Source organism: Enhydra lutris, unplaced genomic scaffold, assembly GCF_002288905.1.
Source record: "Enhydra lutris kenyoni isolate GAN:26980312 unplaced genomic scaffold, ASM228890v2 scaffoldscaffold89, whole genome shotgun sequence".
NCBI lineage: Eukaryota > Metazoa > Chordata > Mammalia > Carnivora > Mustelidae > Enhydra > Enhydra lutris.
In genome coordinates, this window is record NW_019154173.1 from 41,514 (window position 1) to 66,691 (window position 25,178).

A 25,178-nucleotide genomic window follows, 5' to 3' on the forward strand; every position below is an offset into this window, starting at 1 on the left:
GGTCAAGCAAAGCTTTATTTTGCGCCAAGCATCGAGAATCAAACTGACCAGTCAGGGCCATCTCTTACAAAGAGGTGACCTCTCTCTGCCTTACAGACTAGCTTTTAAGGGCAAGGGCCATGTGGTTGGGCCTGGCCATGCACAGGTGGTCAATGAGGTTGTAACACACAGAGAAAGCTGCACAGTCATGCTAGGCCACACATAAGTGACCAATTGAATTACAATTTACCCTATAGTAGACATTTGAACTAGCCTATCACCTTGGTCAGAATTGGCGCCCAAAAGGCACCCAAAGGGCGGGGCCCATACTCCTTGGTAGCTAGGGAGACAGTATGCGCCCCCACTGATTGGATACCTCCACCTGGCCTGAACCACCCTTGTATTTGGGCTTTGTTACCTGCGACTGGTTTCCCAGACTTGCTTTTTGAGTGAGTCCCCTGGGGGGGGGGTGTGGGCAGGGTCAGTTTCAGTTTTACTGCATAAACAACAAAATGACTGTTTAATCCAAGATGGAATCGCTCTGGCTGAATAGGCACTTACGCTAAACAGTGTGGGAAGATGGAACCTGACTGGTAAGAACACAGGGATGCCATGACACAAAATCCTGAGGAGGACTATGTCCATGATGTTTGGGTTTTTTTCAGCACTCTCATGTTGGTGATTAAAGTCAAAGGGAAATTATAGCAACTCATTTCGGGCAGGACATCTAATCATCAGGTCCATCAGTATTTAAGCTGTGAGTCATCCCCTCAGGCCAAGCCACATGACCAGCTGAGGGGCTGATCTCAGGCAAAAGGAAAAGAAATGGATAACGTATAGGGTGCTGGCTGGCTCAGTCAGTGGAGCACGTGATTGTTGATCTCGAGGTTGTGAGTTCGAGCCCCATATTGGGTACACATTACTTAAAATATAAAATTTAAGAAAATAAATGGCTAGTGTAGAAGACAGCTATAAATACCAGCTATAGTCCTGTGACCAGCTAAGGAGCTAGGATATACTGTAGACTGGTCACTTCAGAGCATTTCCCTCCTTCAGGGAGAAAACAAAAAGACAAATAGCAAATTATGCTTTTAAATGCATTGCTGGGGCACCTGGGTGGCTCAGTGGGTTGAGCCTCTGCCTTCAGCTCGGGTCGTGATCTCAGGGTCCTGGGATCGAGCCCTGCGTCGGGCTCTCTGCTCGGCATGGAGCCTGCTTCCTCCTCTCTCTGCCTGCCTCTCTGCCTACTTGTGATCTCTGTCTGTCAAATAAATGAATAAATAATTTTTAAAAATGCATTGCTAAATCCAACTTTACTAACAGAAATTTATAACATTAAAGATCCAATGCCTCAAGAGGACAATCTTCTTAACTAACATGTGCTAGAAGGCATCAACAAGTTCCATTCTAGGAGAGCAAACTGGTTCAGGTTACACATTGATAACATAATAATAGAATTACAATTTCGGGGTGTGATTGTCTTTCTTGAGGAGGTGGTCAGGTTCTAATTTTTCTAATGCCTTTTGCAGGTGCCTTATTAAGTCTTGTCTTTTAAATCTGAAAATAAAGAGACAAGTCATTAACCAAAAAACACCCAAAGAACCCATAATGTAGGAGGCTCCATGGGGGGTATAAAGGGGAACTTTCAATTTATATGGGAATAGGAAATGGACTGTCATGATAAAGGACAATCCAGGAAATACAAAGAGTGTCAGTTCAGGGTCAACGCCTACCTCAAACTCTGATGTGAACAGAATTCTCCTTGAATTTGGAAGAGTAAATGAGACTCAGATAATATCAGTCTAAATAATGACAGAGACAACAGGAAATCTGATTGAAGACCAGGGTTGAGAAAGGACAGGCAGGGCCCACCCTCTCCCCCTCAACCCCACCACACTGGACCCCGCTGTGCTACAGTGTCTCTCTATACCCACCTTGCTGTTTCTTTGATGGAAAATAAAAATTTTCCCACAATTCTAAAGATCCTTCCATGCCTTTAAGCAATTTGAAGACTCTTTCATATTCTGGAAATATTTAGAAAAAAATCTTCAGTATTTCTAAAGTACAAAGAGGAGGTAGAACTCCATCTCGGTGTCTCCAGAATTATTCAAGGATTAGAATGTTAGAGTACCTGTGTTTTCCATGGTTACAATCAGATAGCCAAGCAGATCCACCAATGGAACTCTGGTACACAATAACCAATTAAGTAATACAAAAGAAAAATGACAGAAAAAGTTTTATTGGGACATTTCAGTCAAAATAAAGAGGAACCATGCTAAATTATATTAAAACACAATTCTGGCAAAGGATGAAATTTAAGAGGTCCATTCAATCTAGTTTACATCACAGAATGGGAAAGAATTCCTGTGGTTTCACGATAATAAATTCTGATGCTACTTACTTTGTCCATGTTGTTGAATTCCCTTCTCTCTCTTTTTTTATTATGTTATGTTAGTCACCATATAGTACTTCATTAGTTCTTTTGTTTTTATTTGACAGATAGAGATCACAAGTAGGCAGAGAGGCAGGCAGAGAGAGAGGGAGGAGGAAGCAGGCTCCCTGCTGAGCAGAGAGCCCGATGCAGGGCCCGATCCCAGGACCCTGGGATCATGACCTGAGCCGAAGGCAGAGGCCTTAACCCACTGAGCCACCCAGGTGCCCCGTACTTCATCAGTTCTTGATGTAGTGTTCCATGATTCATTATTTGCATATAACACCCAATGTTCATTACAATACATGCCCTCCTTAGTACCCATCACTGGGCTAACCCATCCCCCCACCTGTCTCCCCTCTAAAACCCTCAGCTTGTTTCCCAAAGTTAATAGTCTCTCATGTTTCATCTCCCCCACTGATATATACAATGTGTATATAACTATCTATCTATACACACATACACACAATGAAATATTACTCAGACAGTAAAAAGAATGAAATTTTACCATTTGCAACAACGTGGAAAGAGCTAGAGTGTATTATGCTAAGCGAAATAAGTCAGTCAGAAAAAGACAAATACCATATGATTTCACTCATATGTGGAATTTAGAAAACAAAACAGATGAACCTATGCAAGGGGGGAAAAGAGAAGGAGAGGGGGAGGCAAACTATAAGAGACTCTTAATGAGAGAGAACAAACTGAGGGTTGGTGGAGGGAAGTGGGGGAAATGGCTAAATGTGTGATCAGGATTAAGGAGGGCAATTGTTGTGATGAGCTCTGGGTGTCGTATGTAAGTGAATCACTAAATTCTACTCCTGAAACCAACATACATTATATTAACTAACTCAAATTTAAACAAAAATTTGGAAGAAAAACAAAAATAAAAAATGAAAAGAAAAGAAAGTGGCTTGTTACAAAGAGGTAGAAGTGAATAATGAGATTATAAAAGGTAATATTTGGGAGGAGAAGTGCAATATGTACACTGCTATGATTTGAAAGAAAATGAACTAAGAATACTCCTTTAGTGTCCACTATTTGACTTCTTAAAAAATTTGTAATTGTTTTTATTTTTTTAATGTTATTAAAATCTAAAGAACTCAGGTAAAACAAAAGGAGTGTTAGCTCTGAATGTGTAGAAAAACAATAATAATGCCATTGGTGACATTTATTCCAGTTTTTAATGGGGACCGGTAGTCCATTGCAAGCAGCAAATAAATGTCTCAAATTCTCATCTCTGGATACCTAAAATGAAGTCTTATAAAAGGCAAAGATACAGGTAAGCAAGTAGATACCCTGCAACCCAGCAATTTCACTACTAGGTATTTATCCAAAAGATACAAAAATAGTGATTCCAAAGGGTACATGCTCTGCTCCCCAATGTTTATAGCAGCAGTGTCCACAATAGTCACCTATGGAAAGATCCCAGATGTCCATGGACAGATGAATGGGTAAAGAAGATGTGGTATATACATTAAATGGAATACTACTCAGCCACCAAAAAAGAAAGGAAATCTTGCCATTTACTACAACATGGATGGAACTAGAGGGTATACTATGCTAAGTGAGATAAGTCAATCAGAGAAAGACAATTATCATATGACCACGCTGGTATGTGGAATTTAAGAAACAAGACAGAGGACCACAGGGGAAGAGAGGAAAAAGAAAACAAGACAAAATCAGAGAGGGAGACAAACCATAAGAGACTCTTAATCATAGGAAACAAACTGAGGGTTGCTGGAGGGGAGTGGGGTGGTGGAATGGGGTAACTGGGTGTTGGACATTATGGAGGGCATGTGATGTAATGAGAACCGGGTGTTATATGTGAGAGGTGAATCACAGGCCTCTACGTTGAAACCAATAATATATACATGTTAATTAATTGAATTTAAATTTTAAAATATGTAAAAAAAAAAAACAAGTAAGCAAGTAGAAGATACCTGTGAACACATTTGTCAAAATAAGGGCTATAACTGAGATCAACCATTGCTTCTAAATCCCCTGGAGAACTAAGGGATGAAATATGTTCAGGTCCTAAAAGTCCCACTTCAAGGTCCACATAAGGATCAGAAAGCTTCAGTGAACTGGCTCCAGTTACTTCTTGTCACTTCAGGGTCAATATGTGGGCAAACCCTAGCCAAAGTCTAATCCTGTGACTGGCTGGTTTACCACACAATGTGAATGCTCATATTCCCAAGGTCTCTGGCCTTCAGGTTAGGGCACTGATAAGTAATGGCTGGGATCCTGAAACCCGGAGTGGGACCCAGATGCAGACCCTGATGAAGCTGGGGAACTTGAACGGCTAAATTCTGTGAGATGATTTGCCAGTAGAAGCAAATCTTCCTCCTGTCTGAGGAGGTTATTTCCCCTTGGTCTGAAGAAGCAGTAAGGGTCTTGCCTGAGGTAGCAGCCTTTTGGGACCCCACTGATCTGCCCCAGAAGCTATGTCCACTGCCTCCTTTTCCTTCCAAATCCCTTAACAAGTCTCATATTCCTACAGGCCAAATAGTATAAAGCAAAGTGATAGACACTTGCAGAGATAGAAAAGTCACCCAAGGATCTCCAACATTTTAAAATCCATATATACAAAATATTGGGGGATTTGCATGAAAATAGTTCTTTGTGGTGAGGTATGGAGGTAGAAGGAAAACAGAGTTGAATCAGACCACATTTATCAAGGTAGGTTTATTAAGCCCAGACTCTGGATGAAATGCACTTTTTAAAAGTTTTTATTTATTTTTTAAATTTCTTTTCAGTGTTTCAGAATTCATTGTTGATGCACCATACCCAGTGTTCCATGCAATACATGCCCTCCACAATACCCACCACCAGGCTCACCCAACCTCCCACCCCCCGACCCTCCAAAACCCTCAGTTAGTTCCTCAGAGTCCATAGTCTCTCATGGTTCGTCTCTCCCTCCAATATCCCCCAGCTCCCTTCTTTGCTTCATTGCACTACAGGGTATTTACCCCAAAGATACAGATGTAGTGAAAAGAAGGGCCATCTCTACCCCAACGTTTATAGCAACAATGTCACAGTCACCAAACTGTGGAAAGAACCAAGACGCCCTTCAACGGATAAATGGATAAAGAAGATATGGTCCATATATACTACGGAGTATTAGGCCTCCATCAGAAAGGATGAATACCCATCTTTTGTACCGACATGGATGGGACTGGAAGAGATTATGCTGAGTGAAATAAGTCAAGCAGAGAGAGTCAATTATCATATAGTTTCACTTATTTGTGGAGCATAAGGAATAACATGGAGGACATGGGAAGATGGAGAGGAGAAGTGATTTGGGGGAAACTGGAGGGCAAGACAAACCATGAGAGACTGTAGACTCTGACAAACAAACTGAGGGTTTTGAAGGGGAGAGGGGTGGGGTATTGGGTGAGCCTGGTGGTGGATATTATGGAGGGCACATATTGCATGGAGCATTGGGTGTGGTGCATAAACAATGAATTCTGGATCACTGAAAAGAAATTAAAAATAAATAAATAATTTTTTCAATGTAAAAACAAAAAATGCTTCTGCTTCAGGGTTAGAGAAGCCTTTCGTCATTTGCTTTGTTGCTGTCTTGGTGTGTTAAGGCTGCTCTAAGAAAACGCTCCAGACTGAGTGGCATAAGCAGCAAACATATTTATCACGGATTTGGATTCTGGGAAATCCAAGATCAAAGTATCAGCAGGTCTGGTGTCTGGCAAGGGCCCGTTTCCTGGATCACAGACGGCCATCTTCTTGCTGTGTCCTCACGTGTTGGAAGGGGCAAGGGAACTCTCTGGGTTCTCTTTCATAAGGGCACTAATGCCATTTATGAGGGCTCCACCCTACTGACCTTGTTATTTCCCAAAGGTTCCACATTCTAATACTATCAAATCAGGCATGAGGATTTCAACATGAGTTTCCTGGGGAGACCCCTAAAACATTTAGTCTTCCACCCTTGGTTTACTGGGCAAGTTCCAAAGGACATAAGGAGAAATGCAAGATGTTTCCTGGTGCACTACAAAGGAAGAAATCCAAAGGCTTAAGGAGATGGGAACATTAGAGTGAATTTACCATATAAGATGGTGTTCACTCACTTCCAGAGGTCCAGAGGATACTGTCATCAAGTCTGTGATAAATTGCTCTCTAAGGGGAACTCAAACATCTCGGGGAGCTCCGTGGCAGCATTTCTCTTTTCTGGTGGTCAGAAATTACTGTGAGGATCTCTGTGGTGGCATTTCTCTTCTGTATTGGTCAGAAATGACTGTGGGATTGCCCTCAAGCAAGGACCATGCTACACTGCCAAATATTTATGCTGTTAATCATTACCACAACCTTCCCCCAACGGACCTGTGGCCAAGTACTAGGGTGATGACACGTGGTAGAAAGTTAGTGAACCAAATTCTAAGAGATGATTTGATACTGGCTCTGAACTGACATTAATATTTGAGAACTACAACTTCATGGGTTACAGAAAGGCTCATGTAAGTCATGGAATCAATGTGGTTTTACCTCACGTCCATCTCAGTGATAGGTCCCTGAATCCACTGTCTGGTTATTAATTTCCTCCAATTCAGAGTTTATACTTAAAATAAGAAGATGACAGAATTCCCATGTTGGCTCTCTGACCTGTGAAACGAAGGCTACCATGGTCGGAAAGGCCAAGTAGAAGCCGTGAGAACTACCTACCTATGCAGATAGTAAAAGGAAATGCAACATTTCACCTTGGAGGGAATGGACTGATTATACAGCATTGAGATTTGAAAGGGGCAGGTCGTGATTCTAGGACATCCCTTGCAACCCACCTATATGTCTGGTCCAGAAACAGACAGACCTTGGAGAAGGACAGGAAATTATAATAATCCTCACCACATGACTATTCCAAGTACAGCTGCTTGTCTACATGTGCTTTTGTTGTTTTAGCAATCAAACATCTACCAAGGCACCCGGCATATGCTATTGAGGGGGGAAATGGTTTTTCCCCTATCAGTAAATACCACCAGAGTTTGGCTTCAGCTTGAAAGGCTGGCAATAAGCCGCTTCTTACCTCAGGGGCTGAATGTAACACAGAACTCACTGGAGTGTGGCACCCATCTTCAAGTGACCTGAAAACCTACCAGCTTGGAGTGGGGCCCAGAACAAGAAAAAGTTCTCTGATATGACCTCACGTACATTCCCAGTGACCAGTTGACTGGAAAAGAAGGAACATCATGTGTGATTTCCAGTTCTTACTTCCCAATATGCAGGCCCAACCTATTTTACACTTCTATTCCTGCATATCAATCAGCACACATTTAGCAGCTTAGAACTAGATAAATATATTCTCAAACAGTCCTGTAGCTGAGAAGTCCAGGCAGGCTTGATTAGGTTCTCTTCGTGACTGGGTCACATGGAATTGAAGTCAAAATGTTGACCATGCTGGGTCATTAACTGGAGAGTCGTGGAGAGAAACTACTTCCAAGCCCTTTCAGGTTATTGGCAGGTGTAGTTTCTTAAGGCTGTAACACTGAGGTCCCCATTTCCTTGCTGTCCCTCAGCTGAGGCCACTCTGAGCTCCGAGGACCACCCTCATACCTCCCGAGGTGCACCCCTCCATCTTCCATGCAGTAATGGTGCATCATGATCATGGAAGCGGGAATGAAGATTGTGCATGGAACATAAACATGGACTTCCACTCAGCAAGACTCATGGTGTTGCAGATACTGATGACTGCTCCATCTGCCAGCAGCACAGACCAACACTGGGCACCTGATATGGCACCATACCCCCACGGGGTCAGTCAGCTAACTACCAGTGGCAGATTGATGATCTCGGTCTGCTTCAAAAATAACTGGGGAGAGGGCAGCTCTTTGTACACGAACACACCTTTATTCTGGGTAGGGATTTCCCTTCTCACCCAGGGTACTGTATAGAACACCATGTGTGGACTTAGAAAATTCCTTCCCAACATCATGGAATTCCACACTGCATCACTTATAAACATGGAACTTGCTTCCCAGGTAACATGCTCATGGATCTCACAGCTATTATGTTTCCTATCATCCTGAAGTGATGGTTCAGTTGAACTGTGGTATGATCTTCTGAAGCCTCAGTTATGGTAGTACCATGGTGGCAGTGTCGTGTGGGATGGGGACAATGTAACCTGGGAAGTGGAATGCTCTTTCTTAGGGTCAGATAGATGGAGCTGTTCCCGTAACAGACACAACTCTTGTCTTCAGCAAGTAAAGGATAGCAGCGTAAAGACTTCTGCTCATTATTGCTGCTTATGTATCTAGGAGCAAAATTTTCTTTGTCTTCCCCACAAGGTTAGGATCAGCAAGTGGAGAAATGTTTTCAACACGTGACCTCACTGACTCCCCTGAAATGCAGATTGAGACTGCCCAAACAACCACGTTGGATTCTCATCCCTCTCAATCAATGACCAAAAATGAGGTTCCTCTGTGGTGTGGAGACATGGAACGTGACTATCAAAGGAAGCTGGATTGCCAATCCATATGGCCTAATAAGGAGTATGTGTGAAATATCTAGAGCTCTTCTTGGTACTCCCAGGTATCTGTGATTAGTTAATGGGATATTTCAACACCACAATCCAGGCAGAACACCTACTGGTCCAGACCCTCCAGGAATTAAGTTGTGAGTCATCCCCTCAGGACAAGCACCAGAACCTGCTGAGAGGTTGTCCCAGACAAAGGGAATAAGAAATAGTTAGACAGTACCCAGTCATAACTACCAGTGAGTTCCAGAGCATGCCAAGGAAAACAAAAATATTTACTTGGTGACTTAATAATATCCCCAAACTCAGTGGAAAACAAACAGAAAAACACCAGTTTAGCCATTCAGACAAAATGCTTAGGGCAAAAGCCCAACGTTTACTAACAGAAACTTGTAACATGAAAGTTGCAGTGCTTTTTCTTAGCCTCAAGAAGACAATTTCTTAGCTAACTCATGCTGGGAGGAGTCAACAATATCTGGTTGCATTCCAAGACAGCCAACTGGTTCTGTTTTCTCATTGATGATTGTGATAACAGGACTATAAGTTTAGGGAACCAATATCTTTCTTGAGATACTGGTCACATTCTAGTTTATCTAGAGCATTCCCAAGTTGATTTATTAAGTCTTGTCTTTCATATCTGAAAATAAAGAGACAAGTCGTTAACCAGATGATACCCAAAGAACCGATGTTGCAGGACGCTCTGTAGAAAATGCAAAGAGAATCTCAGTTTATAGGAGAACAAAAAAACACATATGCATGGTGAGAGACAATCCAGTAAATACAGAGAGTGCCAGTTCAAGGTCAAGGCCCACCTCAAACTCGGGTGTGAACAGAAGGTTCCTTGAGCTTGGAAGAACGACTGAGACTCATATAATATCAATCTAAAAACTGGAGACAACACGAACTCTGAGTGAGGATCAGGGTTTGAGAAAAATCAGGCAGGGCCCAACTCCACCCCTCATCAAGCAGTGCACTGGCTCTGCAGTGAAACATTACTGGACAGTTCCTCCTACACTCACCTTGCCGCTTCCTTCATGGCATATACAACAAATTTTTTCTGCACTTCTGGAGATCCTTGCATTCCTTCAAGCAATTTGAGGATATTTTCATATTCTGAAGATATTTAGAAAAAAATTCAGTATTTCTAAAGTACAAACAGGAGATAGAATTCAATCTTGGAGACTCAGAGCTCATTCTAGGGCTAGAATGTTACAGAGTACCTGTGCGTTCCATCCTTACTTTCAGACATCTGAACATACCCAGTAGTGGAATCTAGTACACAATAACCAATTAAGAAATACAAAAGAACAAGAGAAAAAGGTTTACTGGGACATTTCAGTCAAAATGAAGAGACACTATTCTAACTGGGAAAACCCAATTCTGGCAAAGGATGAAGCTCAAGATTTTATCAGTTGAATCTATTCTGATTCATAGAATGGGAATGATTTCCTGTGGTTTCATGGACAGAAATTCTTATTTTACTTACTTCCTCCAAACTGTTGAATTTCATTCCTTATTCGCTCTTTTATTTCCATATTAATTTTCACTGGTATTGGTAGTTGATCTGGCACATCTCCCAACACAGACATTGCTGTGACCTTGGGCTCATCTGCAGAGAGACAGCTGGGAATGATTCTTCCCACCACTGCATCACTACCAGGTCTGTGAATCAGCCCACCCTTGTTGACTCTGGCTACATTACGATACAAAGAATCTAATTGTGTCCTCCTGCCATACTCACAAGCTCTGGAGATCAGATTTTGACCAGAAGCCATCAGGTGGTGATCAACCACTTTCCCTCCCCTCCCCGTGGATACTGTGAATGACAGGTGCATCTGGAAACCTAACTGAATGAGGAGCTGCAATGATGTGCATTTCAACAACCCCATACGCACATCCATGTGCTTCACAGTCTCTAATATTTCTTTTCATAGCAGGAGAATGTACAAGATAGATGTATCAGGTATGAAATTTGACCTCAGGAAAAACAATACAACAAAGAAGCCTCTTCTATTCTTGTCACTACACATACACACAGAAACAGACTTGGACAATACAACTAATCAACAAACATTCACAGAGCCCTGGGACTCAGGATTCAATGTTCCCTTGATGCACTCTACAAGGGGAAGAGCTGAACGTGTCACTTGATGTCACGATGCCTGATATTAGCACTAAATCACTAGAAATCCCAGTCAGTAAATGATCTTCCTCATCTGGCTTTTTTGTCTCAGAAAACGAATTTTTTACTCCATGTTTGACATGTCTACTTCATTCACTCATGCTCCTCTGTGCCGAACATCAAGACAACAGTGGGAATCAGCAGTGAACCAGAGAGAAGAACCCTTTCCTTTTGGAAGTTATAACTACTGTGGATGTCAAAGAGTACATTACAATGAGCAAAGGGAATAACACAATTTGATTTTGTGTAAGGAAGAAGTCAGCAGGGATGTGAGCCAGAGTGGGAAAGGAAGCCTCCATGATGCCGGGTCCAGCAGGGTCTCTGAAGAGGTGACCCCTGGGCAGAGCTAGGAGCAAGAGACAGAGCTGGCTTGTGCACATGCAGAGGAGGCGGTCTGATAGCCATGAAGGCTGTGCATGGCCCCTACAAGGGGACAAGCCTGGGCCATGGAACAAAGGTCAGAGGCAGAGAGAGCAAGGAAGACACAGAGAGGACATGAGATGGCAGGAGAGGATGGCAGGGTCAGGAGGTGCAAGGTCTAGAGACCAGAGTCAGGAGCTCAGACTCTGTTCTGAGTGCTTGGGGAATTAATGATGGGTTTCAGGATATGCATGTAATGATCTGATTTCTGTGTGGACATGGTCACCCTGGGTACATGGGAATAAATGGGCCACACACATTCAGGTGGGAAAGCAGGACGTGAGCTCCGAAGCTCTGGAACAGCTTGCTGAGTGATAAGGCAGTGTGGATTGAGGGACAGTATAACGGTGGGACTCAGGAATGGTGACAGTGTTAAGAGGAGAGAAAGGAGATCAGAAAGGAGAAGGGAACCAGTAGAGTGCAGAGGCTGGGAAGCCAGGAATGTCTCCATGAAGGACAGAGTGAACACCTGGTCCAGTGTGGCTGGGAAATTAATGGCAGCCTCACCCAAAGATAGTGACCTTGATCAGAAATGACCTTGAGGCATGGAGGAGCCAGAGGCAGGGCTGCCCTGCGTCAGGTCAGGGAGGGTAGGGGAACACAGGCATCCTCACCATCTTCCGAGGACATGGCTGAGCCCTCAGGCTGGGATGATCCCTCTCCTTCCTCTCTCACTGACAGCAGAGGCATGCTCAGCCTTTTCTTAAATGGAGGTGGAGTGATGGATTTTCCAGAACGTTTCACTTGACTTTTGGGCCCAACAGCGAAGTCCTCTGCTTTATCACTCATCACTTCCTGAGGAGCATTAAGAAACATGTTCCATTAACGACAAAAAGCAACCATTCTGAAAGAGGATGGAGGTCTCTCAGGACGTTACCATAGAACTACGTTATGACCCAACATTTGTAGTACCAGGTATTTACCCAAGGAACACAAAAATACTGATTTGAAGGGGTACCTGTACCCTGATGTTTACAGGAGAATCGCCAACAGTAGCTAAACTCTGGGAAGAGCCGGACTGGTGACTGACAGATAAATGGAAAAAGAAGACATGGTGTACGTCTACAGCAGAATATTACTCTGCTGTCAACAACAATGAAATCTTGCCATGCACAATGACGTGGGTGCAGCTAGAGAGCAGAATGCTAAGCACAATAAGTCCGTCAGAGAAAGGCAAACAGCAAACGAGTTCGCTCACATGCAGAATTTAAGAAACAAACAGATGACCACGGGGTGAGGGAAAGAAGGGCAAACCAGAAAACAGACTCCTAAGTGCAGAAAACAAACTCAGGGTCGTGGAGGGGAGGTGGGCTTGGGGACATGTGTGTGACAGGGATGAAGGAGGGCACTGGTGTGATGAGCACCGGCTGTTGTACAGACGTGTGGAATCACTCAGTTCTACACCTGACACTAATAGTATCTCTATGTTACCTAAATGGAGTTTAAAGAAAAACATGAGAAAGAATGCAAGCATTCCACCTGTGGGGCCTGGCTCTTACAATCTTGTACCTTCCCTCTTCCACAATGCGTCCTGAGCCATCAGCCAGGCATTTCTTCAGCATGCACGTGGCTCCTCTGGGGGCTCTCTGACTACACCCACAGTTGGATTGCTTCCTCTGCTGACTAGGAGTGATCACCCTGTAGAAAGGTCTTTGCATCTGGGGCCCATTCTGTCACCAGATACCAGAGAAGCTGTAGAAGTCCAAGGCAGAAAGGCAGGTGAGCCAGAGCTTGAATGGGAAGGGACTCCCCTTGTGCAAGATTTTCACTTGTGGCACGGCCTGTTCATGTTAATGCGGCTACAGCATCAGGAACTTGACCTGCTTGTGCATCTCACACAGGCTGGTCAGGGAAGGCAGCACGGTCAGGCAAGAGGAGAAGGACCAGGAGTGGGGTCCGCCAGAGCAGGACCACACCTTTTCCCCTCTAACAGTGGTGTGTGCTCCAGTCCAGGTATGGCACATCTCAGCAGGCCAGTGGGATCCCAGAGGGTGTGGAGCCATGTCCCCTCACCCACAGCTGGGAAGAAACACACCCATCCTAGCTATACATCCCTTGGCAAATTCCAGAAGATCATGCTTCTCCCTCCCCCCACGGGGCTTGGTGTGCTGAGCAGCAAAGCACAGGAATCCACATCGAGAGGCAGGAAAATGGCTGTGTCCTAAGACTTCCATAGCTTTCTGAGGCTGGGTGTCTCAGCAGGGGACCCCAGCTGAGGGATGGGGTAACAAATAGACCTTACTGTGTAGTCATTCAAGGGTATTCAAACCTAGGACAGTACTGAAGTCCACCAGACCAAGGGGGTTCTACTGTTGGCAATGTAATCTGCTGCTTATATCTGCCAATCTTACGTTCTACTATCCTGCTGCCCACAGGTCGCCAAGGGTTAGGAACCTCCTCTCCATGTCATGTTCCTTTGTCTAGTTCCTTAAACCATTAATAATATGGCCAAGGGCCTGGTCCCTTCCCCAGGTTCTCTTCTGCATTTAGAAGCCACTTCATCCCAATTCTGGCTCCTCCTCATGATTGCAAAGTGGCTGCCAGGGCTCCTTAATTACCTGCTACTCAAGTCCTGTGTACCAGAGAATGAGGTTACATCATTCTGTAGCACTCCCACAAGAAGTCCTAACGTTTGCTGTGATGGAATCCTTCTGTGCACATGTCCGCCTCCAACAATCATTTTGCTCTACGGGGGGCATCAATCAGAATGTGCCAATTTCCTTGGCTCAGGCCCCAGACAGCAAATGCATAGATTGAAAGATACGACCCCCCAATAGGCTTGATCGTGGCCTCACATAGAATCCTGTATTCATTAATCAGAACATAATTTCTTCTCAAGCAGGCAAACATTGGCAATGGTGACACCAAAACCCCAATCCTTAATTTCATGTAGACTATGATATCTAAACAAATTGAAATTAAAGAAGTACTTCTTACCAACACAACGAAAGGTACTCCAAAAGTTTGTAACATGCTTCTAAATCAATACTCACTATTGAACTCTAAGAAAACATCACATGACTGATTCTGTGGGACACATGAAATGGGGGCGGGGGGGAAGCTTACAACTTCACATTCTGTTAGAAAAGAAACACTGCTGCAAATGAATGAGGTCTGTCCATGGAGGAAGAGGCAAAAAGACTATAGTGAGAGCTATGCTGTGTTCTGACACTTGTGTCTCCCCAACAGCCTGTGTTGAAATCCAAACCCCCAGGGAAGCTGATATCCGGAGGCATCCACGTCCTTTGGCGGGTGCTGAGGTGCAGACAGTGGCCCACTCCTGAACCGGATCAGTGCCTCAGAAAGGAGGCTGCAGAGACCCCGAGCCCTCCCACAGGGCAGAATGAGGGCGCCTGACCCTGAACTAGGCCACCGACCTTCCTAGATCACCCTGGTGTCGGCAGCCTGGTCCTGGTGTCCCAGCCTCCCCAGCCCTAGGCAACACATTTCTGTCCCTGCCACCTTCCCAGTTTCTGCCATGTTGCTATGGCAGCCTGAACAGACCAAGATGGCTCTTTCACATGATTATCGAGGACAGTCTAGCCACAGATAAACAACACTAAGCCACCAAGCAGGAGTCCGAGCCCTGCATTCAGAAGGGAGCTCTGTGAAAGACAGCAGGGACACCCAGAATGACTTTATACCAAATTTGGGAACTGAGATGACATAGACACTTTCCTAGAACAAGGAAACATTCCAAAAGTCACCAAGAAGAAACAGAAAATCTGAACACCTAAAGGCTTTCTTTGAGGAGTGCTTCAGACATTCCGGAGGGATAGAATACCAGTATGCAAACTCTTTCAGAAAAGGGAAGAAAGGGTGTGAGTTCCCTACTCATTTTGTGATGCCAATATAAATGTGTTACTAACATCTACCAAAAACACTGGAAGAAAAGGAAAATGAAAGACCCAGATCTCTTTCCTGAATATAGACACACAACTCCTCAACAATAGTGAGCAAATGAAAGTACACAGGACATAAAAAAAAAAAAAAAAAAAAAACAAAGGTCATGGGGTTGTTGGGTCTATTGCTGGAAGGAAGACTGGTTTCACCCTGGAAAATTTATCAGTGAAATGTGCTACATAAACAGCCAAAACCGGGGAAAACGCACAGCGCCACTGCAATAAATGGGTTGATGCTGGATACTTACTCATGGTAAAAATCCTCAGCAACTTCGGATGAAAAGCAACTTCTTTAACCTAAGAAAGCTTCTCTTTCCCCCTCACACCCCCCACAAAATGTACACAAATGTTGTATTTAATGATGACCCAACTCTTTTTCTTGAGTTTTAAATAAGACATGGTGTCTGCTGGGTTTTCAAGAACACACTGGAAGAACTGAAAACTGTCACATTTTGGAGAAGAAGGACTGAGGTTGTCATTGTCCGCAGTGGACATGTTCTATATGTAGAATATCCGAAATACCGAGAATTAGTAAGTGTACAACAGCCAAGTTACTGGATGCAAGAGCAAGAATCAAAAACATGTGTATTTCTGTGTAATAACAATCCGATTAGAAAAAGATATTTAAAATACCATTAGAACAGTGTCAAGCACATCAAGGGGCACCTGGCTGGCTCAGTCAGTGGACGGTGAGACTGTTGATCTTGGGGTTGTGTGTCCAAGCCCCATGTTGGGTGAAGAGATTACTCACAAGTAAAATATTAAAAAAAATCAAAACCCATAGAATAAAGCTACCCACAGGTGTGCTGAAGCACTACCCGTGAAACATAAACCTGATGGACAGAAATCAAAGGCCTCAGTAAATGGACCGTGCGGATACATCCATACCGTGTGGATGGGCAGACTCGTTATTAAGTCATTATTGCCAATTCTGCCCAGAATAATTATTGCATCATGCTTAAATGTAAGTAATTTTTTATTTAAAACTTTAAAAGCTCCCTGTTAACATTGGGGATAACTCATGAGCTGATACTACAGAGTATATGGATATCGAAGGGCCTAGAATAGCTGAGACCCTATTTAGGCAAAAGCACCAGGTTGGGAGACGCACATGGCCAGACAGCAGACGTAGGAGCCATAACAACGCTGTGGGGTTGGAGCAAGGGTGGGTGGATACACCAGTGAGACAGGACAGGGAGTCTAGACATAACTCTGAAAACAGCGGATGCTAGATTGCTGACACCGGGGCCTTCAAGCCTTTGTGGTCCATTCAGTAAGTCCACCTGCTCCCTGCGGGGAACGGCAATTCTGCTCTGATCCCTTTCCTGTCCATATAACACTGATCTCCCATGAATAGGAGAGCTAGAAGGACATGTAGGATATTACTTTCATGGTTTTAAAAGGTAAAGCTTTTAAAAAGAATGAAAGCACTGACCATGATGAATAAATCGACTAATTAGACTTAATTAAACTGAGAATTTCGGTGCATCAAAAATATACTAAGATGGCAATGACTTAGGGCACCTGTGTGGCTCAGTTGTTTAAGCATCTGACACTTGACTTTGGATGAGGTCATGATCTCAAGGTGGTGAGATTGAGCCCCAACCTGGGCTCCAACCTGGGCTCTGTGCTGGGTGGGGAACCTGCTTATGATTCTCTCTCTCCCTCTCCCTCCGTCACTCCCTGCTTTTTGTGTGCATGCCTTCTCTCTCTCTCTCTCTCAAAAAAGAGAGTGACAAAACAAAACAGATCAGCAGAAGACACAGAAAATTATATTTTTAAATATAGGTATAAATATAAATATATGTTGAACAGCAAATCAATTTTAAAACTACCAATATCTCATAAGTCGAGCAGAGAGAGTCAATTATCCTATGGTTTCACTTATTTGTGGAGCATAACAAATAACATGGAGGACACGGGGAGACGGAGAGGAGAAGGGAGTTGAGGGAAATTGGAAGGGGAGGTGAACCATGAGAGACTATGGACTCTGAAAAACAACCTGAGGGTCTTGAAGGGGCGGGGGGTGGGAGGTTGGGGGAACCAGGTGGTGGGTATTAGGGAGGGCACGGATTGCATGGAGCACTGGGTGTGGTGGAAAAAAAAAGAAAACCTGTAACGCTGAAAAGAAATAAAAAAAAAACCTACAGATATCTCAGTAAGATGTGGATGCACGTCCTGGAATGTCTCTTCAAAAGACGTACATGAACCATAAAGCACATTAACCAGTACAAAATGCACATGTAGACATAACGAGAGGCCCCCGCACACCCACCAGGGCACTGAGATTGAAGACGCCCTATAGCAAGTGTTTCAGAGTATGGAAGGCAACCAACTCTCTCATATACTGTCAGCCCCAGATTCCCACTTGGATGACCACGGCCACCCACAGAAGGTTAGATAGAAGCCCTGCGAGACTGAGATACAGAAACCCAGGGAAACTACTCCACCCCAGGCTGAGACAGAGCATCCAAACAAGAGCAAACCACCCCAAAGTGCACGAGAGCCCCCGACTAAGAATTCACCCCAAAGGCTGAGTGAGACAGACCACACGAGGGAGAATGCACCCCCTGAGCAGAGCCCCCAGAATGCTCCCCAGCCACGGCTGAGACAAGGTAGCCGAGGAAGAGCAGCCCACCTCCATAAGGGGGACCAAGTGCCCAAGGCACCCTCCACCCAGGGCTGGGAGAGCGCACTCAAGGAGAACCCCCCTTCTGGGCAGAGATGGACCTTCCGAGGAAGAGTCTTGGCTCCCCAGACCGCAGCGGGAGCGCCAAGAAAGAGCCCAAACCCCCAGTGCCGAGCAAGCACCCAAGGTGAAGTTCTCTCCCGGCCACGCCCGGCTCAGACGGATTCCCCCGGGACAGCTTCCCAATCGTCTTAAAGCATCGGAGGAACAGCACCCCCATAGGAGGGGACAGAGCCCCCACGAAAGCCTCCCCAGGACTAAGAGTCCCCACCAGGGACCAGCAGAACACCACAGAAGCCCAGCCCCACCATGGCTGAGACAGAGCACCCCGGGAAAATACCCCCTCGTGCTGAGCTACACCCCAAGGCGAGTCTCTCGCAGGCTGAGGTAGAAGCCCTCAGGGACACGAATCCGAGGGCTGAGCTGGTGCACCCCAGGAACCATCCCCCTCACGGAGCTTGAACGGAGAGCCAGGAACCACTCCCCCCGTCCCTCACTTAGGACTGAGGTGATCACCCAAGGACAAGTCCCCTCACCAGTGCTGAGAGAATGACGTAAGCAAAGTCCCTCACAGAACTCAAGACACCACCAAGGACGGCCTCGTCTCCAACATGGCTGACACAAGCTGCCCAGAAAATGCCTCCCCTGTGCTGACGTCAGAACCCACCCATGTCTCTCCACAGAGCTGAGGTAGATCCCCCAGGAAGACACCGAGGCCAAGGGAGAGGCACCCCCAGGGCACAGAGAGAGCGCCGGGGAAAAAATATCCACTCTCCCAGGGTTAAAATCCTGACCTTGTCCCAGGCGCCCAGAAACAAGAATGGCCGTGACGTTGTGGTGCCTCTCAGGTGGGACTTTACAGAAAGGTGCCCCCTGGGAAATCTCTGGACATCCGCCCCCAGGGGATCTGGGAGTGGTGCGCACAGACAGCTGTCCGGCCAGAAGGCCGATCTACTTATTTTTACCGCCCCGGGGAGGTGTAAGGGCATTTACAGGCCTTGGCGGGCTGTTGGCCACACTGCCCTGCAGCAGCCCGACCCCCCGAGAAGCTGTGTGCGGTGCGGAACCGAGTGCTGGAGAAGCCTGTTGTCCCCCCAGGGGCCAGCTGTGCCCGCTGCCCAGAACCGGGAAGCAAGTCTTTCCGGCCGCGGCTCAGGCGCCCCCTACAGGCAGACCTCGATCACACAGGCCACAAGAAAATACACTTCTAGGAACCAGAACTCTTACATTGAGGCCGCAGCGTTGAGTTTCAAGATGAGAGTGGATCAATGAAAAACTGGCCCACTGTTTTAACAGAAAGAGAGGAGGATGATTTAATCTTCACAATCATGAGGAAAAATTAAATACATTTCATAAAATTTTTTCTACACAAATCTGCTTTGCACCCTATTTCTGGGGAGAATCATTGGAAGTATTTCTTGCACATAAAATGATAGCAAGAGAAGATTACGCACTGTCATCCCTATTATTCAACACTCCCTACAGGGGTCCTGCTTGGCACTTTAAGATGGTGCACAGGGCTGTGCACAGAGAGAGCTCTCAAACTGTGAGAACTGTTGGATGAGTCCTAGGAATGGTGCTTTTGAGGAAGTCACCAGGCACGTCAAATAGTGACAATTGTCTGGGAATGGAGATTTGTGGGGAACTCCAATCAGTTTAGTCCCTTCCAGTGGCTGACAGGTCGTTGGTGTTCTGGGCTACTATGGACGTGAGGTCATTGGTTTCAAGGCTACCATGGAGCTGAGGAGGGGTGGTGATAACAGCAGAAAGCTCACTCTTCCTACTGGGATGGACCCATCTTTTGTGAGTGAATGCACTTTCAGTTGTTGCCCTGTTTGGATTAATTTATGCACAGTTCCGAAACCAGTTAATTAGGGAGGATTTGCCTGTGTTCTCATTGCTTGTGTGCTGGAGTGGATTTTCACAAGCTCTTCCTCCACCAACCCAGACGTGTCTCCTCATATAAGCTACATCTTAAATGAGGCTTAAATCATGCATCTGACTGTAAATAATTTATATTGCTTTCCTTTTTGTTCTGGAAGGAAACTAGTATAAGCAGTGCCTGCATATTAGAAAACTACCTGTAAACCAAGCCTCCTGAATTGCTTCTCTACACAACTGGTTCTGTGAAATGCACATGAGGACATGGGTACAGATTCAGAGAGTGTACTGGTTTTTAATTTTGTGTAACAAATTACCCAAATTCAGTCGCTCCAAAGTTTCCCCCAAACATAGTAGGTGAAAACCATTTCTTCCTTCTTCCACCATTACTCTGTAGCTCTGAATTCAGGATCATCTTGACTGGGGTCTCTGCTTCAGGACTTGAAAAGTTGAAATCATGATTATGGCCAAGCCAAGTCATACTGTGGAAGGCCTGCGGTGACACTGGCCTCCACCTCCTGTTGGGATTGTAAGCACAACCCAGTTTACTGCCACGTCAGAGTATGTTCCTTGATTTCTCAATGGCCATGAGCTGCAGGCCCTTCTCACCTCTCAGAGCCTGTCATTAGGTCTCCCTCTTGGGGTCCTGTCACCTTAGAGGCGTCATGAGCACAGGCCGCATTGTCCTCATGCAAAACTCTCCTTACTTGTAAACGTGTAGTTTCATACAGGAAGGTGGGCAGACAGCAATCAAAGTAGAGAACAAAGCAGTTGAATATTTTGGAATGACATTAGTGGTTGATGTGTTTGTGCATAAAATATTTGAGCTCTTAAAACATCCTCAGAGATGACTGAAAGTCCAAATGCTTTCATATTTTAAAACTGAATTGAATTCATAGGTCATTATAACATTGAGACCATATATATTCTATACTATTGATATAGCTGCTAAATTAGCTCATTAAAAAAAAAACTTCTGTGTCCTCTTTCTCTTATAAAATTAAAAACAAATGTTTCAAGCTTCTAGGAAAATATGTTAAACGTGGCATGTTGTTGAGAATAAAAGAAGCAAAATGTGTATTCTTGTCTCTTGATTGTACACCAGATTTGACTCATCCCAATCAAAATTTATGATTATTATGTATGATCACACTAAGAATAATGTCACAACAGTAAATAGTTTTATTGACTTGGTTGAAATGAAGAGAAGCTGATCACTGGGGTGCCTGAGTGGCTCAGTCTTTTGGGCATCTCCCTTCAGCTCGGGTCATGATTCCCAGCTCCTGCGATGGAGCCCCAAAGGCAGATTCCCTGCTCAGAGGGGAGTCTGCTTCTCCCTCTCCCTCTGTTGCTCCCCCTGCTTGTGCACGCTCTCTCTCTCTCTCTCTCTCTCTCTCAAATAAATAAATAAAATCTTTTTTTTTTTTAAAGCTGACCACAGCCTAGGAGATACAAATTTTCATACACTGTAAGATGATGACATTGGCATTAAAATGCACAGGACAGAGACACGATAAGGGACCAAGTATGACAGGTACATACAAGTGTGCATAGAGGTCATTATGCCCACAGAAATGATTGTGTCAAATTTGTATCTTGATGGACTCAATTTTTGATGAAAACAACTGGCTGAGTAATATTCTTTCTGTCTGTGAGATAAAGTGTATTTGAGTACAAATGGAGACATGATAAGGCATCAGACCAAAGGCAATCAAGATACAATTGCACACACATTAGGGACTGCCACAAAACTTCTGTAATTTTTATTCATTTATTTATTTGAGAGATAGAATGCGTGCATGCTAGTAGGGCATGGGGAGTCTCAGAGAGAGAGAGAGAGAGACAGAGACAGAGAAAATCTGAAGCAGACTCTCTACTGAGTCCAGAGCCCAACGCAGGGCTCCGTCTCATGACCCTGAGATCATAATCTGAGCCAAAACCAGAAGTCGGACACTCAACCAGCTGAGCCACTCAGGCACCCTGAGACTTGTACAAAGTTTTAAAAGGTATGATATCAGATGACATAAAGACATTATACCAAATCAAATGCATATCGTCAAATGGACTACAATTTCTTACATAACTTGTATAGGCAGGATCATATTATGAACAAAATTGAGAAAGTTAATAAAGCTCTACAACCATAAACCATGACTGTGTATGAAGCCATTTGCTTCTAAAAAGGTCTATTCTCTTGATTACGTGAATGAAAGAAAGTAACTTTGAAAGTGTGTTTGATGCCTATGTAGCCATAGCAAAGATGGGAATATATTTCTTGAGTACCCAGTGAAGGGAAGATAAGTATAGAACTTAGAAATGCACAAATCACCACGTGCTAGATTTAATTTTTAAGGGGGGAGTACATATCAAATAGAAATTAGGGAGTAAAAATGTACTAATTTCACATTCAAATGGAGATATTTCAAATTAAATGAAGGGTCCTCAAGGTTTGGAATTTTTAACAGAAAAGCATTACTCTGTATGACTACATCTGATTTACAAAAAGAAGTGACTGCTGTGATTCATAGAGGTGATGACAATGAAAGTTCTGTAGAAATTTCATCGATAGCTATTAGTTTAAAGCAGAGACAGTAACTGGACTTTATAACATATCAGAATTGTGTTTGGATCTTAGAAATCTGATTCGTGAATTTTCCTTTGTCCACTCTTGTCAAAATGTAGTAGTCTTGTGATTTTTTTTAAAGATTTTATTTACTTGACACAGAGAGAGAGATCACAACTAGGCAGAGAGGCAGGCAGAGAGAGAAGAGGAAGCAGGCTCCCTGCTGAGCAGGGAGCCCGATGTGGGGCTCGATCCCAGGACCCTGAAATCATGACCTGAGCCGAAGGCAGAGGCTTAACCCTCTGAGCCACCCAGGCGCCCCAGTCTTGAGATTTTTATTGAACAACACCAGTCACAGCAGCATCCTGCAAAAGAACTTCCAGTAAGCTGAAGTTAAATAAAGATTATTAGAGATCATCAGTTGGCAGGAGAGGTTGGCACACATGGCAATTTGCCTATCAAAAAAGACATTGGCAAAGAAGTATAGGTTGAAAATATGATTGATGAGTTTGCTACCATGAAACCCAGAAAGTCAAATTATAGTAAATTCTATTTGGGTACAAAAATATTCAAACTGAAAATAATATTGTGAGTTAAGGTACACATATCTTTCAATTTTACAATACCTTTTCAATGACTTTCAAAAATACATTTTTACTTCCTTAATTCCAATATAATTAACATAGTGATAAATGAGTTCTAGGTTCATATAGTGATTCTTTGATTCTGTACATTACTCACTGCTCATCATGATAAGTGGACTCTTAATCCCCTTCACCTATTTCACCTACCCCCCTCCTTTTGGTAACCACCAGGTTGTTCTCTATTCTTAAGTGTCCGCTCTTGGTTTGTCTCTTTTTTTCTTTGTTCATTTGTTTTGTGTCTTAAATTGAACATATGGGGGAATTCATGTTATCTGACTTTTTTTGACAAATGGATAGAGAAGATGTGGTATATACAACTGAGGGTCTTACTTTAGATGGGACGACACAGTGCCTCTCTGAGGAGGTGACATTTAAGGAGAGAGAGGAAGGATGACAAGACTTTGGAAGGGAGGGGCGCCTGGGGGGCTCAGTGGGTTGGGCCTCTGGCTTCAGGTCTGGTCGTGATCTTGAGGTCCTGGGATCGAGGCCCACATGGGGCTCTCTGCTCAGAAGGGAGCCTGCTTTCCCTATCTCTTTGTCTGCTGCTCTACCTCCTTGTGATCTCTCTCTGTCAAATAAATAAATAAAATCTTTTTTTAAAAAAGACTCTGGAAGGGAGATTGAGGAAGGGGGAAGTCCACTGCAAAGGCCCCCAATGGGTGCAGGCTGCCACGTGCAGAGAAGCTGCAGGCCAGGGTGGCTGTAGTGCAGGGATGGGGGTGGGGAGGTGAGGGTCCTGAGGGTCCTGAGTGTGCTTCATGTTTGTACATGAATCTTTTCAACTGGCCCTTCCATGATTGCACTTGCCAGTCCTACATGGCTGAACGGTTCAAGGTCATGGTTAAAAGGTTAAAAGACTGGAAGAGATTATGCTGAGTGAAATTAGTCAAGCAGAGAGAGTCAATTATCATATGGATTCTCTTATTTGTGGAGCATACGGAAAAACACAGAGAACACAGGGAGATGGAGAAGAGAAGGGAGTTGGGGGAAATTGGAGGGGGAGATGAACCATGAGAGACCATGGACTCTGAGGAACAAACTGAAGGTTTTAGAGGGGAGAGGGATGGAGGGATGGTTGAGTCTGGTGGTGTGTATTAAGGAGGGCATGGGTTGTATGGAGGACTGGCTGTTATATGTGAACAACGAATCTTGGAACACTACATCAAAAACTAATGATGTATTGAACAGTGACTAATACAACACAATTTAAAAAAAAGAAATTGTCTGCCTAGGAGCACTCAGCCTTCTGTACTGGTCACTTAAATTGGGAAGGCCTTGTGCTGCACTGGAGATGACAGGCGGTCTTGTCATGCACTTAATGAAATTAATATAAAGAAACCTCAGTAAGTTGGGGTACAGAGGCCGGGAAGGGTGCTCTAATACCCAATCATCTGAGACCAATTGTGAATCCAACAAGAAGAGAGGAATCTTGCAAACCCAAACTACTTCAGACACTGCTTTACTATCTTAGCGGGAGGAAGAAAGATCTTCTTCCTCCACCCCAGCAACAGCCCTGCCTATGACAGACAGGTACTAGCTCAACCAATGAGGAAGAGTCACAGCTCAGCTGATACGATACAGTCACCACCCAGCCAATGAGAAACTGTCACAACTCAGCCAATGACTTATAGAGCCCAGCCAATGAGGGACATTCACAGCTTACCCAATGAGAGACAATCATAGTCAAAACAAGGAGAGATTATCACACCTCAGCCAACGAGGGAGTCGCAACCCAGCCAATGAGGGACAGTAGTAGCTTAGCCAATGAGGGACACTCACAGCCCAGCCAGTGAAGGGCAGTCACAGCCCAACCAATGAGAAGTCACCCAACTTCCAAATCCCAGTTTCCTCCAGTGGACTTTTTGATTACAACTGCCCCCTCTCAGTGATAAAAGGGTCTTCATCTTCTTTGTTCTCTAGGACCTGCCTATGGTTTTCTTGTAGCTTGCTTGTTATGGATTGTTATTCTCTGCTTCTCCCAAATAGATGCCTTTGCTGGCAAAATAACT

General features: G+C 44.4%; 1 protein-coding gene across 1 annotated transcript; it reads right to left on the reverse strand.

Annotated features, from left to right (window-relative positions):
• Positions 1-1,436: 1,436 nt before the first annotated feature.
• On the reverse strand, positions 1,437-20,644 carry LOC111162136 (integrator complex subunit 6-like). The gene is made up of 7 exons (XM_022526331.1): positions 20,616-20,644; positions 19,047-19,244; positions 12,449-12,515; positions 12,119-12,285; positions 10,375-10,511; positions 9,908-10,001; positions 1,437-1,536 (listed from the first exon to the last, which is right to left on the reverse strand). Exons 1-7 carry the CDS (start codon positions 20,642-20,644, stop codon positions 1,437-1,439), a joined length of 792 nt encoding a protein of 263 aa, XP_022382039.1.
• Positions 20,645-25,178: the final 4,534 nt, after the last annotated feature.